The sequence below is a fragment of the Nyctibius grandis genome, chromosome 8, assembly GCF_013368605.1.
Source record: "Nyctibius grandis isolate bNycGra1 chromosome 8, bNycGra1.pri, whole genome shotgun sequence".
Lineage (NCBI taxonomy): Eukaryota > Metazoa > Chordata > Aves > Nyctibiiformes > Nyctibiidae > Nyctibius > Nyctibius grandis.
The window spans coordinates 5,610,180-5,625,956 of NC_090665.1; the positions used below are offsets into that span (position 1 = coordinate 5,610,180).

Below are 15,777 nucleotides of genomic sequence, written 5' to 3' on the forward strand. Positions count from 1 at the left end.
CGGGGTTGCAATGCAAACACCAGCACTGCCATTCCCAGCTGCTCACCTGCACCTCAGCCCTGGTGCAGGCCGTCCTGGTCAGGCACAGACCTGTCCCCGATGCATGGTCCTGTCACAGGGCTCACGCTGTAATACACTGCTGCTTCTGTGCTTCCCACCTAGCACAGCACTGGCACGACTCCTCATTTACCCCGGGTGAGAAAACCCGCCCCAGCCTTTCACACTTAGGTTATGTCAATTATTTGGGCTACGCGTTGCAGCTCACAGCTTACCAGCAGCTCCACACCCAGTTACTCTGCCCTGTTGTTAATGGCATAGCAGAGAACACCCGCGCTCCCCTGGTTTCAGTAGTGCTCCTCTGAGCAAAGCTGGTTTCATGGCAGCTCCTGTGGCCGTGCAGATACTGCCCATACCCCCGTGCCTGTCTGTCTTGGGTTGGTTGCCTTTACCCAAGTGGGAATTTCCAAGCTCAAGTGCCAACGAGAGTGAAATTTCTGTGAGACTGGAGAGAACACCTCTGGGAAAGCAGCCCCTGCACAGCTCTGGACAACTACGACATGAAAAAAAATAATCATTGCAAGAAACGTCTCCATGCACGGTGAAAAAGCACATGGGAGATGAAAGGAAGAAGTTTAGGAAGTTTTCTGTATATCAGCCCAGCAAGACCTGGATGCAGTTTCAGACTATGACATATATGTATCTGAAAGAGAGACTCCAGGGGAGCAACCTTAAGCAAGGCTGTCCAGGGTCAAAGCAAAGACAAGCCACTACCTGTGGTATTAACGTTAGCACAGGGTTAGGTGTGCCGAAGTAAAAGGAGTTGGGTTTGATCCATCCAGGAACAAATGACCGTCCCCTTGCAATGGCTGGAGGTTGTAAATACCCTCCAGCACTTACCAGAAAAAGTTGTTCAAACAATAGCTGAACCCTGCAGCCAAATACTCGAAATGTGTTTGCTTCCCCTGTTTGAAGCCAATCCTCTCTACAGATAATTTTAATAAGCCACAAATCCCAGTTTAACCTTCTCGCCCATTAACTTGCCTTACCACACACTTCAAGACGGGTTGGCTATGGCACAAAGGTGTCACTGAACTGGAGCATAAAGGACTTGCTTTAAAACAAGTTCTGTAGTTAAAAATACATTTGCATCAGGGTAAGTCCAGAAAATCACTTTCTGGCTGCAAAGAAACCACTAAAGAGTCTCCGTGCTGCAAACACAGGCAGATGTTTGACCACATCGGCTCTGCGTTGGAAAAGCTCTTGTACAGCTGTGTCCATTAAGACATTATTTTACACCACCCCACATAAACGCCCCTGGAAGACTTTCATTGCCTTGTTAAGAACAGGTTACCTGTGAGCTTTAAGAATCCTCTGAGCAATCGCATCGCCGATCTTGTTCCAGACCACTTTGTCATCAGCACAGCTAATAAAAAACTGGTTCTGCAGGAAGAGCAAGAAAAGCTGCTGTCAGACACTGCCAGAGATGAACAAAAAATATTTGCATGCTTTATTTCAGACCAAGAGCAACTAAAGATAGCTGGGGTTTGTGTGCTGTTTGAGCTGATGCTTTTTTTTTTTAATAATTAAATGATGTGTGTGTGTGCTCGCTTAGGGAATGAATTAGTCCTTATTAATCACACTCCTTAGAAAGTTCACATAAAGAACATCCTAACAGGAGGCTAAAAAAAAGAAAAAAGAGGAGAATAAGTGTCTCCATTCAGCCAGCGCTGAGAGTCACTCCGACACAGGAGACTCCTGCAGCTCAAGGCTGTACGGATGCAAGACCAGCCCAGTGAGTGGGAGGCTGGGCCACGCACAGGGGACACTGCAAAGCCGTGGAGGGGACAGGAAGACTATTGCACAGGCCATGGAAGTTGCTGGCAATTTTGCAAAGTGGCTTATAAAGAGGTCTACTTTTTTCCACCTTGTGGTCAGAAGGCCGTCAGGGTACGTACCCCATCAGCCTGGTCCGAAGACCACTGAAGTCAATGGAGACAGCCCCAAAAATTCAGAGCAGATGCTGTATTAATATCCATGTGTGTCTAAATTCATAAAAAATTAAGACCAAACCTCAAGAAGTAGAATTACCTTCCTGATGGCTGCAAGCCCAGCCCAGAGTATCACCACCCTACTGCTTTCCCTCATTGCCACTCACCTCTATATATATGTAGTGCTTGCTGTTTTCTATCACGCTGACGTAGGCGTTGTGGATGGACTCCTCGTGGTACTTAATGCCGGCCGACCAGTCAGCAGCAGAACGGAGCACCTGGAATGGAAGAGATGAACACCTTCAGCTCTGTCCCATCCAGGACACCACAGCACTGCAACTGGATTATTTAAGAGGCAATGCACCGTTTGCCTGTCAGGATTTCAGTAAATCACAGAATCGTTTGATTGGAAGGGACCTTTAAGATCACTGAGTCCAACCGTTAACCCAGCACTGCCAAGGCCACCACTAAACCACATCCTTAAGCACCACATCTATAAGTCTTTTAAATCCCTCTGGGGATGGTGACTCCACCACTTCCCTGGGCAGCCTGTTCCAATGCTTAACAACCCTTTTCATGAAGAAATTTTTCCTGATATCCAATCTAAACCTCCCCTGGCGCAACTTGAGGCCATTTCCTCTCGTCTTATCGTTTGTTACTTGGGAGAAGAGACCAACACCTGAGTCGCTGCACCCTCCTTTCAGGCAGTTGTAGAGAGCGATAAGGTCTCCCCTGAACCTCCTTTTCTCCAGGCTAAACACCCCCAGGTCCCTCAGCTTCTCCTCATCAGACTTGTTCTCCAGAACCTTCAACAGCTCGTTGCCCTTCTTTGGACTCTCTCCAGCACCTCCATGTCTTTCTTTTAGTGATATATATAAGGTAAAATATGCAACATTTACCATTTATGCTGCATTTGTAATAAAGAGAAAGGACGCTCAAAAATAGTATTAATGCTTAATAATGTTTTGATTAAAAATATAAGTGCCCTGTGCCATTGCTGCGTTACTGCCCTTGCTGCGTTACTGCCCTCTCCCACCTGAGCAGCTCTAGGTGGAACAGAAGCAGTACAGAAGTCTCATTCCTGCTTAAGGTCTTATGATAAACTGCTTTTAAAACCACCTAAATTTCCAAGCTTTAGGGGTGCACACCCAATCAGTGACCTCCTCTCCAGCCCTTTATAAAGCTGGTCTCCAGCTGGGGCGATGCGTTTTTCCCACAAACAGGCAGCACGTAATTACACAGTCAGCCTGGTAACGCAGGCCATGTCTTTGTCCTGAGCACTCGAGGTCATTTATTCCTTCTGCCAAATTCTTGCACAAGTCATCTGATTTGTGATGATACAACATTTAAAATTCATAGCAGTTCAGTTGCCCACACTTATTTATTAATTTTTACTGGAAATCCACTTTTTAAATAGATAGTGCAAGATCCCTAGGGCATGTTCTCCCCCACTCCTGCAGTTTTTGTGCCAGAGAGCCAAACCAACATGAGAAACAACCTTTGTTCGTGCCCTTGGCCAGGCTGAACAAGCCCCACAGCAGAGAGCTTCCCGTCCCCGACGGTCAGAATGCTGCGGCATCTCCCACTCCTGTGCTTTGAGTCAAAAAGCAACGGTGTCGTGCCCTGAGAGACATTTTCCTAGCTGGAAATGTAGTTTGTAATTAAGTGTTGGCACTCGTGAGTAGCCTCTGTCTTTAAACATTGTCAAGACAAAAACATTGAAACAATCGTCTTAAAACATCTCAATACAGCCATTATAGCAGCACTCGGGGCCAGTCACACACAGGACAAGGTCCAAATGCTGAGGATTTGTGAAATGTGTGTGCCAGTACGTGCAAAATCCTGATCTCTTCTGGGGCTCAACAACATTTTTCCCCTGGAAATCTCTCCTGTGGGTTTCTTTTAATTCTCCATGTCCAGCTTCTGCTTCGCTCCATGTCACCCTCCCTGTCCCCCCGGCATCCCCGATACCCTGAGCTCTGCATCATCACCATCCACCATCAAAGCAGGCTGCTGGCTGTAGCTGAGGACCTTCAAGGGCTAATCACCCTAACAGCTAGAGCAGTATCCCAGTAGATAAGGACTTGGCCCTTTGGCCCAGGTGCTGCGTGCTGTAACCAAACCAACCCTCTGGTCTCCAGAGCATCCCTGGAGGTGGCACTGAGGGGCATTGCTGTTCAGCGGCACACGACTCCTGAGCTAATTCCTTCCCCTGGACAGAAGGAGCCCTCTCCCACGGGTCACCAAAAAAGACATCCCACAACTCTCCTATTTGGCTGCTTGCTTGGTCAACAGGAGGGAGCACTCTGCAGCCTCCCGAACCAAACATCGGGGTCACAGATGCTTGAGCGAGGGAGCCAGCCTGTACGCAAGAGCCATCACAGCCTTTGCTGGTCCCAAACTGCTGCCCTTTGCTTGCATAAACCTCCGCAAGGCCATGCTGCTCATGCCCATGGGGTTTTAATCATCCAGGTGGTTTGCAAAGACAGCACTAAGTGCTCCCATGTGCCCCACGCTCGGCACTGCTGAAACCCTGCCGAGCACCACGGCAGACGGAGCTCTTGAACACAATTCCACCATTTGCATTAACAAGGACAGAAAAACAGCTTTTCTGGGAAGAAAGCAGGCTAATTCTTCTGTACACTCAGCTCAGGCTGCAGCTGAGCAGCCATGCTGCCCCTTCCCTGCCTTTTGTCCTGCTGCACTGAAAACCTGGGGCCACAATGCACGTCCCTGGGGGCTCGGGACCTCCAGCAAATGCAGCCTGGAACTGCATTTCAGAAAGCTGCAGATTGTAGCTTCCTAGGGGACAAAGTACTGATATTTAATCCTTTTTTTTTTTTTTTCTAGTTAACTTTGTCCACGCTTCAAAGAGTCGCTTCTCTTTTCAAGAGAAGCTGCTGAGCCCTGCACTGAACAAAGTAACCTCCACACTCTCGTTTACAGCACCAATAGCTGAAACTGCTGGGGATGAGGAATAAATGTCCTTTCTGAAGGGGGAGCTTGACAGCACCAAAGCCCCTCGCTTTGAAAAATAACTTTACTGCCGGGAGACAAGTTCATTCCAAACCAGGGATGCCACCCGATGCAACAGAACCATCACTCAGGACCACTCCTTGCCAGCACCATGGCTTCCCAGCGCATCATCCACCTGCCCTTCCCCACCTTCCTCTTCACCCCTCCACAGGCTGGCACCCCAGCTCCCTCCGCACAGCCGGCTGCCCACTGTTACCATCATCCCTCTGCCCTCACCCCAGAACAACGTGTCATGGTTCGCCCTAAAACGCTGGCTCAGCATCACCCAGAAAGCTTAGGACAGGTACAACCTCGAGGCCATGTGCGGAGGGAAGAAGATGCTGGCCGGGGCAGCAGAGCAGGTGTAAGGTGTGCCAGCTTGGACCTCCTCAAAATAAAGTTACTTTTAACCTGCATCACTTCAGGGGCCAGCACCGATCATGGTGCAGCTCCACAACCACAGCGACAGGTGAGGAGGTGGCAGGACAAGGCCACCAAACTTGGTGGCTCTGGGGCCACCAACGGCAGCATCGCATGGATGCAGCACGCACCCTGAGGAAACAAAACTGTGACACTCAAAGACAAATACACACCTTGAAGACAAATACACACATCTCTCCTTTCCTGCCAAGGTATTTGAAGTGAGCTGGTTCAAACCCAACCAGTTTTCCTAGGGAGAAAAGGCCACATGCTGCCCAGCACAGCCCCTCCAACCCGAGCTGGGGTCTCCACGCTCCTTCCTCTCCTCTCCCTTGAGCCTCTCAATAGCAGCACTGAGTGCCATGCTGGGCTTGTCATCCCTTTAACTTCTTTAACCAATACAACAGAAATAAATGTGATGTTTGCTATGGGCTAGTGCATAAATCCTGAACAACGCACGGTCTCACGCAGACTTCAAAGAGGTAAGGGCATTAGCCACTGCCAGAGCATTAAATTTTCATTGCATTTACATCAGGAACTGGATATTGCCTCGCCACGTCCTATCCCTTGCAGCGCTGGCTTTGGCTGATAACTGCGAACTCTGGAATGGAAATAGAGAGATGGAAAAAAAACCTGGCACTGCCTTTGGCAGACAACTATTTGACTCTTGCAAAAATCAATGTGCAATCCCATTGCTATTGCGAGCAAATCCCAGAAGTTCAAACGAAAGAGGATGTGAGACCACGTCTGACTAACCCACGGAGCTGACAGGCTCCTTCCCTCCTTCCCAGCCCACACCTCCGCACCATTTCCCAAGCTCACTGCATTCACCCTCCCTGCCCACGGCAAAGCCCCGCTCAGTGCCGCTCCTGCTATCCCCACCCTCTCAAAAGCACTTTCCTGCTCCTCTCCTCTGACAAAGGAGAGCAAAACCAGATGGTACCATGAGGCCAACATCTGTTGCTGACAGGTCAGTGGCTTGGGCTTGCAGCAGCGTTGCAATCCCCGCAGATCCTTTGTGTTTTCCCCTCCTCTGATCTGCCCACAATTGAAGACAGATTTGCAAACAAGCTCAGAAACAAGAAGACCAGCAGCGAGACACTCTTCAATCACCCCACAGCCAAGGACACTCACTGGATGCTGGATTTTACCTCAGGGCAGCAAGTTCTGCCTATAAAGTCCCTACACAGCACCAAAACGGGGCTAACATGGGTTTGGATGCTGGCCAGCCAGAGGATTCAATGTCAAGAAGAACAACAGTGCTCTAGTTTTTCTGAACAAAAAAGTTGGTGAAAGATTTTAGGGTATCCGCTTATTTCTGCGCTGGACTGTACCACTGAACAGAGACATGAGCACCTGCAGCCCTCTGGTCCAGAACGAATACATTGGACAGACAAGAGGCTGGTACCCCTGTGACTGCAGGGAGGGAGAAGGCACGCAGGGACGATGCAATGCACACCCCGGGAGCTCCAGAAAAAGGGGGGGGTTCAGATCCAGGCTGCAGGTGTCCTCCCCTCTCCCCACCTCTTGCAGCAATCAAATCTGAAACCTTCCTCAGGAGCAGAGCCTGGCCCACAGTGGGGACCTCAGGGATGCTCCGGGCACTTGTGTCACCCAGGGATCGATGGAAACCCAGCCAATGTGAGCATTATGGACGAGACAGCCAAAATTAGTGTGCATGCAAAACCATGCCTCGGGGCCCGAGGAGATCACCCAGAGATTGTAACCCAGCTGCAAGCAGCCTGGGGCCAAGGGACCCAAGGCCAAGCAGCCTTCACCACTTCCACCATCCTCAGTGCTGCCAACGCTCTTCCCCCACAGTCCTCCCTCATGCCGGGAAGGCTGGTACATTGCAGGGCAACGTGTTTTCAGCCTAATATCATATAGTTTTATTTATTTGGCTATATGCAGGGCTGGGCTACCCTGACAGGTCTCTAAAAGCTGCCATTTGACATAAATTAGATATGAGCAAGGTAGTTTCAAATGAATAATTTACAAGACAAACCTGTTCTCTTTTCGCTGTTTATGGCATCACCGAGAACAGCCCCTCATTTCCTGGAACGTATCAGTTATTTGCAATGCCCCAACAACGCTATGAAGAGGCTGCTTTTCAAACAGCTCACCCACCACTCAGCATTGGCGTACACGGCATTCAGCAGTCACTGTTTGAGCTTCATCCTCCTCTCCCATGGGCTGAAGCCCTGAGCTGGCAGCTCTGCAGTACCGACCGAAGGAAAGCTGGACCGAGATAGTGCTCGGTTCAGTCTCTCCTTTGGGAACTGCTTCCAGCTCTGTAATCAGCAGAGCTTAACTTTTTGCTACAGCAAACCCCATGGTTTAGAAGTTGAGTGTCATCTCGCGGTTACAGCGCGCTCAGAGGACACAAGCCCCCTCACTTCCATGAGAACAAAATTCCCCACAAAGCTGGTGTCACAGGCACAGCTGGGGAGGCATTTACAGCTGCAGGGAAGCATGATGATGCCTGAAGTGAGACTATTTCTCAACAAGCTGCGAGCATTGTTTTGGAGGCTGATGTCAAACGCCTGAGATCCGTGACACGAGATCTTCGTGCTGGCAATCCCTCACACCACGCAGGGAAGGGCAGACAATGTCCTGGCAACCCACAAACCCAGAAAAATGCATCTTGTCACACAAAGCTTCCCCGAGCATTGCTGTCATCTGGGTGGACGACTCCTTACGAAGAGCAAAGGCATGCATTTTTCCTGGTTTTGGTCTAATCGCTCTTATTTCATACATCTTTCATCCATAAAAACACACAATTGTTCTGCTGCTTCAGCATAACTATTTTGACTTTGTATTCTTCAACAAGTCCATATTTTTGCTGCTTAACAGTAGTATTCAATATATGCACTCAATATAGCTAACAGGGTTTTAAATATAGGTATCTCGGCAATTATGACTGTGAGGATGATTGTCACAGACGAGACTGTGGGCTGACTCTGCAGAACTGCAGAGGACCCACGGGGCTGACTGGCTGCATAATAAAATGCAGAGGAAGTTCAAAGCAGAAAGTAACAGCTCCAAGACTCCACTTAATGCTGGGCTCTAGCTGACCACTACCCGTCTGAGCGAGACGTCGGGGGCCTGGTAGACTGCTCTAAGATCAGAGATAAATATTCAGTGGGCAACCTCAACCCATCAGGCCTTCCCAAAAACATAAATAACAAATGTTAGGCGTTAGAAAGAAGAGCAGCAGAAAACAGAATAGAAAATTACACAGCTACACAAAATCATGGTGTTCCCACAACTTGAGTACTGCATATAGCCTAGTCCTCTTACCTCAAAGGGGAAGCTATGAATTAACCCATCTCTGCTGAAAGTGTTGCATTATTTTATTATAATTAAGGATCTGACCACCTATGCTGTGAGTGAAATGAAATAAGAGTTTTTCATTTTATAATTTCAAGTTCTGCAGAGGGTCTGTCAGGCATCGACACTTCCTCCTGGAAAGATGCAAAACAAGCTCTCTTAGGAGTACGCGAGCAGGAGACCATCAACACCCACCTGGACTGTGGCAGGAACAGCATCAGGCACCTGATACTTCAACTCATTAGCAGTTTGCTGAGATTTTGGCAACAGAAATGGATAGGACAGGGATCGGTATTTGGGCTTCATGATCTGCCCAGGGGAAAAAAGAAAAAAAAAAATCATTGCAGAGATTGCAACATAGCAGAATAACACAAAAAGATAAAATGCATGCCTACGGAGGGCACGGGGATGAGGCAGGGGCTGTATTTATATCTGTGCCCCCAGCAGCGATGCCTGCACCCACCTTGGTGAAGTTCCAGCGCTGGATGAAGTGCCGGGCAACATCACGTGCCGCTTTGCCATGCACCGCAGAGGAGATGTCATGCCAGGGCATCCTTGGCGTGCTGTATCTGTCAATGAAGTCTACGGGACAGGAAAGCCCGTTTGGACCTCCTCAGACAAAGGACATGAAGGTGGAAAAGCACAGCATCCCCCTCCTCCAACTGAAGTTTCTGGGACACGGCACCGAGGCCTGTGCAGATGAATTATCATGCAATCGCCCGCAGTCCAAGCCCATGGACCGTAACGGCATACTTGGCCCTACAACCTCTCAAAGGGAGTTTTGCTGCTTCTTCCTAGCAGCCAAACCAAAATAGCCTCATTACCTCTGGCTCAGAAGCAGGAAAAAAATACGGTTTGAGACTGAAAAGATGCAGAAGAGGGTTTGAAGGAATGTAATGACTTCCAAGGTGCAAAAGCACTTACCAGCAAAAGGTTTGTCAAGTTGAACCCAGTCTTTAAAGACAAAGTTGCAATAGTCTTTTCCGTGCCAGAACCTGGTTTCCCCAAGCAGCTCGCCAACACCTGTCTTCAAGCTGCGGATGGATCCTTTATCTGTCACAGGCAAACGAGATAACAAAAACACACGCTCCAAAGTCACGGCTGTCCCTCGCACGCCGCCGCCGAGAGACTCGCTGCCACGGAAAAGCATTGGCAGGATTTGCCTGTCCCGGCTGGCTGAAGCTGTTTTCTCCCTAGTCTTCCTCTTGCTTTCACAGGATGCATATTAGTATTTTTTCTTGCCTATTTTAATATTTGTTATACAACCAGGACAGGTAATATATAGGAGTCTGTTATGGAAACAGAAAGCAGATGCTGAATTCTCTCTACATTGAACTAAAAAAATCATCCTATGATCATCTGCCTTTCCACAGTCCTATGACACCTAAACATTACCATGTGGGAGTGCACTCCCAGCTGCGACTGACCTTAGTGGATATACGTACAGGAACATCACATACATAACTTACTTAATATATTTTACAATACTAGTGAACTAATTCCAGCCTCTCTGCTAGAGGGTTTATTATTTCGCCTCTATAGCAGGACGTATCTCCTCTAACAGAAGCTAGTCTTCATTCACTAGAATGAGATGATTAAAAAGCTCATGTTCCCTCATTAAGTATTGTGGGGGTTTTTTTGTTTGATTTTGTTTTTCCAAATAACAATGTCATCTTTTGATACAATTTTACATGTTGAACAAATGGATCCCGAATTCCAAATTGATGGTGATTAAAAATGGTCTAAAATATTGTAGACAGGGATATTCCCTCCTAACAGGATCCCTGTTCTAGAGCACATATTTTGGGTGCCGAATGAACTTTTTCTTCTCTCCTAAGAGAACCAAAAATGTTGGCCTAGACCATAAACATTTAACTAGCATTATTTCCTGACCCCGAGAGCAGCCTGCATCTACTGTACCAAATACTAGTGTGATAATTACACAGTAACATGCCACCAGCAGAAGCCTTCTCCTAACCATGAAAACCCCTTAGCACAAAAAAATCCCTTTCAACAGTCAACAAAATACACATGGGCAGCAGTGCAACAAGACCAGTGTACACGAAGCAAGCCCTGCCAGCGCTGCTGTAACCCCTCTGAGCTGAGCCGAGCCAAGCCATGCCATGCCAACCACACCATGCAGCAGGTATGCACCACAGCTGCCTTGGGAAGCTTGAGTTTGTAGTGAGAGTCCAGGTGGAGCTGGGGAATCGCTGACTCAGCATGTTCGAATGGGAATGGGTGGTACATGCTGTCCTGCCAAAACACACTTCACGTACTGAGCTCTGATGACTGTACATGGACTCATGAATGAGCATGAGGTGACAACAGGGGAGACCACACTTCATTTCCATGAAGAAAATGCATCTCTTCCTTGTTACCTGCCACTACTTTGTAACCAATATTATATAATTGGCAATTAATGCCTTAGAGGAAGATGTTAGGAAGAGGAAGAGGGTGAAGAACTGCTCCTCACCCCATACCAGAACTCAAAGGCATCTCAATGAGGTATCACACTCAAACAGGCCCTTTCAACATTGGTCCAGAGATCAGAACAGCTCAGTGCTCACAACCACCCAGCTCCTTTCTCAATTGAGTATGCTTTCATTGACTTTAACAAGGGGCAAAAGGGGGGGCTCCCCAAGTCTTCATCCAAACATGGGTCTGGCAGCAGCCACTTTGCCATTTCCTCTCTGTTTGCATTTGTCTTCCTGCATCAGGCTTATTTTAAAATATCCAATGCAGAAGTTCCCAATGCCAGTAACAAGCCCTTCCTGTTACAGGAAGAGAGCTGCTGAAATAATCATATACCAGAATCAGAGCTATTTCATAAACTGTTCCTTGCTGTCGTCATTGCAAATTTCTTTGGGTTTTTATTTTGGTTTTGTTGTTGTTGTTATCGTGGGGGTTTTTGTTGGGGTGGTTTCTTTGTGGTGTTTTGTTTTGTTTTTTAATTTTTAGTTATTTATGCTGCATTTTTTGAAGCTTCTGGAGAAGGCTCTTCTGCCAGGATGTCCTCAGAGGGGTGCTAAGGATGTTGGGAGAACAACAAGGAGCGAAGGCTGATCCTGGCACCCAACCTAACTCTCACCATCGTTACAATGCAAAAACATGGGCAGCTAAAGCCTGAAGGGATCTGCACCTCTGCCTTCCTCCACTTACCCTCCTGAGGCTCAGCGAACCCCTGTTTGGATTCAGTGTGGTGATGGAACTTTTTCAGATGGGGCTTTAAACTCTGGATTATATTCGGTTGACTTCTAGTGGGGCTACAGTAACCTGCAGAAAGTCAAGATGCTCTATTTATGGCAAAAACGCGCGTCCACTTCTGCTACACTGGTGCCTGCTCCTGTCTGAAGACACCTTGCATGACAGGATCTCAAAAGAAACATCAATTTGGTGAATACAAGTGACCAACAGGCAAAGGACCAAATTCAAGACCCAGCTGGTTTTAAATCAAACAGATATCTTGAAGTAGCAAAGCCATGGCTATGTCCTGAGCTGACTGCAACCAAGGCAAACGATGCTCCAGCAAGGCTTACTCCAGCCAGAGGCACGAGTAAGATCTGCAGGGAGTGATGGAAACACAAATGACTTCCCATCATGAGCAATATACAGCTTCAGGAGCTGAGGACTTCAGGAACAGATTTCAGGAAGGACTCCACGCTAGGACAAACGTCAAGCCAATCCTTGTAATTTTAGCTTTGAAGCTGTTCTTAATGTGGGGAATTAAAAGCTGAATTCAAATATTCAGCTGTTGAATAGTCTCTCCTCTCTAGTGAGTGGGTAAATTGTGAATATTTCCATTTAAGTGAACCGATTTAAACCTCGGTAGCACTAGTCTATGAGAGGGGATAATCACGTTTAGAAATGTTTCGCTTGTTATAGTAAATACAAGTTGAAAAATTAAAGCTTCGATTCTCCCTTGCAGAACAAAAATTTTCCATCAGTATACACATTAAGTATCACGCACACTATATCACGTCATCTGATGGCTCATGAGAATTGCTAATTAACTAAATGCAAATCCACTTAAAACTTTTCTTGTATATTTTGCAGTGACACAAATTTACATATTGACCACACATAGTTATTATTCTGATAGTTAAGAAATTCATCAACTTTCCTTCCTTACAAAGAACACATTACCCTAGAAATTATGTGACTCCACACATACACCCACCCACCCACCTCCACACATGCTTTATATATGTTGTTTAGATGAAAAACATTACTTACTTGAGTCACTGTCTATGCTGCTGACGCTGTCAGCATGGTGCATGCCGTGTTTATGGAGATGCTTGTAAATACTGAACCTGGAAAACTTTTTGGGTTTTCCTACTCCTTTCATCTTTGATATGTCTGGGGCATCATCAGCATTTCTCTGGAACAAGTGGCTTTCTGGGGACAGAGTCTGAGATTGCAGAGGGACACGTTCAGACGACTCCGCTGCAGACTTAAAAGACACAGGACGTTGTTGCAGGTGATGTATGGACAGGTTCCCCTTTAATTACAGATTATCATGCATATCAACACTCAGAAAGAACCACGAGACACACTTTGCTCCATGACAAAGACACACTTCGGTGGAAACTACGAATGCTTTTGAGGGAGAGAGTCTGTACTGAAGATGCACTCGACAGAAAAAACATTAATGCTAGTAGTACGTTCTTAAATCCCATGAATTTATTCTGGATTATTACTCCTCTTGAAATTCTCATAAATTTAGACCTCTTTAAATTTTTTAGACATCTCTGGATGCACATAGATCCAGGTTTGCAGAAAGCTCAGCAAGCAAGGCACCTGCTGAGGGCTCAAATATCCAGAAGTTCGGAGCACTCTGCAAGTGCCTACTGTGCATTTCCAGCTAAGTTTTATTAAAAATGTAGCCTCCAAATTGTGACTGCTGCTCCAAGCTCCAGAGGAAACCCAGCTTTCTATCTCCATGCCCTAGCAAGGGCTGGTCAGGATCTAGCTCTAAAGAGTCATTCAATGCTCAGATACTTCCTCCTTCCCATTACTACTCGTCTTTAAACCTCCTAAACCCAACACCATGCTTAGAAGCGGACACAGCTTGTTCATCCCCACCGCAAACCTGACGCACAGATGTTGAACGTGACCATCAGCTGAAGCAAGTTCACTTACTGCCAGGTTGGTCATTGACACCGACTTCACTGCCGTCATCCGTTTCACGCTGCCCACATCGGTCAGGCGGTGCTCATCGTCATCCCACCTGCCGTACGCCAAGTCAATGCCGCCCACAAATGCCACCGACTGGTCAACGATGACGAGCTTCTCGTGGTGGGCCCAGAGGTATACGGAGGAGGACACGTGGTCTGGGTGTCTCATCACCTGTGGAGAAAACCAGCACTCAAGCTCAGCATCATCACCCAATTTACATCCCTCCAGGCATAGAGATGCCCAGCTGTTTTTTGGCTGCTTGGGACAACCGGGGAACACTGGAGTTTTTAAAAGATGCATCCAGACAGACTGCTGGAGTTACTGAAGCTACACAACTCCCCTTGAGCTGGGCTCAGCCTTACTGGCAGGCAGGTGTTTCCCCACGACGCGGGTATTCCCAAGCAGCAACGGTTACTGATGTCGGGACAGGTCACACTTACAACAACAGTGTTCGTAAGAGCGCCATAGTCAAGGAAACTGTTTCAACAAATAAAATCATGCTTTCAGTAGAGCTATAAGAGCTGAGCTTTCAAACACAGAGCCTGCTCTAACTTCAGTTGTTGCCACTACATCACTGAAATGAGAAGTTGGCTGTTTTTTCCCCACTTAAAATCAGCAAGTTGTTTGACATTTGTTTATGAGATTCTTTTTGACATGTGTTTATGGCAAAGTAATTTCTATATCTAAGCACACAGTATATAGTTTTATTTTCTAATTTTAGAGGAGACCCATTAGACCAGCTTCCTGGGGAAAAAGCTACAGTTTCACCTGGCTGCTCCCAAAACCTATTACACAGCTAGCACATATCTTCCAGTTACACCTTCCAGTCTTGCTGCAAAGATGACGGTGAACGGATGCTTCCCTTCACTGTGACAACTGATCAAGTGACAATAAATCTATTACTCTAGAAGTTTGTTAGTCACCCTCATGTATAACATATACCTTATTGCTTATTAAAATAAATATGTCTCTAATTTCAAGAGACTGGATCTAGCCTTATCTACTGGTTTGTGTGCCACAACCCATTTTCTGCTCAGTGGTAGAGCAGCAGCGAAACAGCACAGGACAGCACAATGCTGTTCATTTATGATGGAAATGTAAACAGCCAGTGTTGACTCTTGTTGTCTATATACAAACAGAAATGCTGAAATGAGACAACATTCTCAAATTGTAATTTCCCATTTGATGTAACCCCATTAACTTGTCACATGAAATACGTTTCTTGTGAGTTAGATGAATAGTTGCTTTGGCAAGTCTAAACTAAGCAATTTTATGTTCAATTATAACCTAAAGAAATGAAGTTGTCAGATGCAGTAATCACTATGTGGGTGATTCTCACATTCCCAGACTATTCCCACTGCAATGGTGGGAATTACTGTTCTTCCAGTTCATACCTAAATACATCGAGGGTCAGCACTAGCTATTGAGAACAAATGAATGCAAATGTCCTTCATACGACTGCCCGACGCGCAATTACCTTAATGTTTGGATGGAGGTGCATGAGCGTCCGCTTGCTATATTCACTGTTGATCCCTAGGGCAAGCTCCACCTCTTTGTACAGCATAACAAAGATTCTCACTCCTTGTTGCTGTCAGAAATAAAAAGAAGCACATGGTATGCGGGTATGTCAATGGACACAGTCCATTTCCGAAGTGAGGAAAAGCCAAGAGGCAGTAAGCGTGTTGTGCCTGCAGACAGAAATGCAGGCTGAGGTTACTTGTTCTTGATTACGCTCTTCCAGATCCACCCACAATATATAAGGACCACAGCACTCAGGAAAACTGTTCAGCCTCTAGAGAAGGGCTCAGTACCTGGATTCGGGTGTGAAGAGCTGAGCTACGCCAAG

The 15,777-nt window shown here is 46.9% G+C and overlaps 1 protein-coding gene across 2 annotated transcripts in view; it reads right to left on the reverse strand.

The window, feature by feature from the left end:
- The window catches only part of PLD1 (phospholipase D1), a 67,167-nt gene that overhangs the window by 13,663 nt on the left and 37,727 nt on the right, over positions 1-15,777 (reverse strand). Inside the window, exons 13-21 of one of the 2 annotated variants that reach the window (XM_068405770.1) lie at positions 15,409-15,519; positions 13,896-14,102; positions 12,990-13,206; positions 11,916-12,029; positions 9,678-9,806; positions 9,217-9,335; positions 8,949-9,062; positions 2,156-2,266; positions 1,352-1,440 (exon numbers count right to left, since the gene is read on the reverse strand). In XM_068405770.1, coding sequence (XP_068261871.1) covers positions 1,352-1,440; positions 2,156-2,266; positions 8,949-9,062; positions 9,217-9,335; positions 9,678-9,806; positions 11,916-12,029; positions 12,990-13,206; positions 13,896-14,102; positions 15,409-15,519 — 1,211 coding nt within the window. The remainder of the gene's footprint in view (positions 1-1,351; positions 1,441-2,155; positions 2,267-8,948; positions 9,063-9,216; positions 9,336-9,677; positions 9,807-11,915; positions 12,030-12,989; positions 13,207-13,895; positions 14,103-15,408; positions 15,520-15,777) is intronic. The other variant, XM_068405771.1, reaches the window with a different exon arrangement.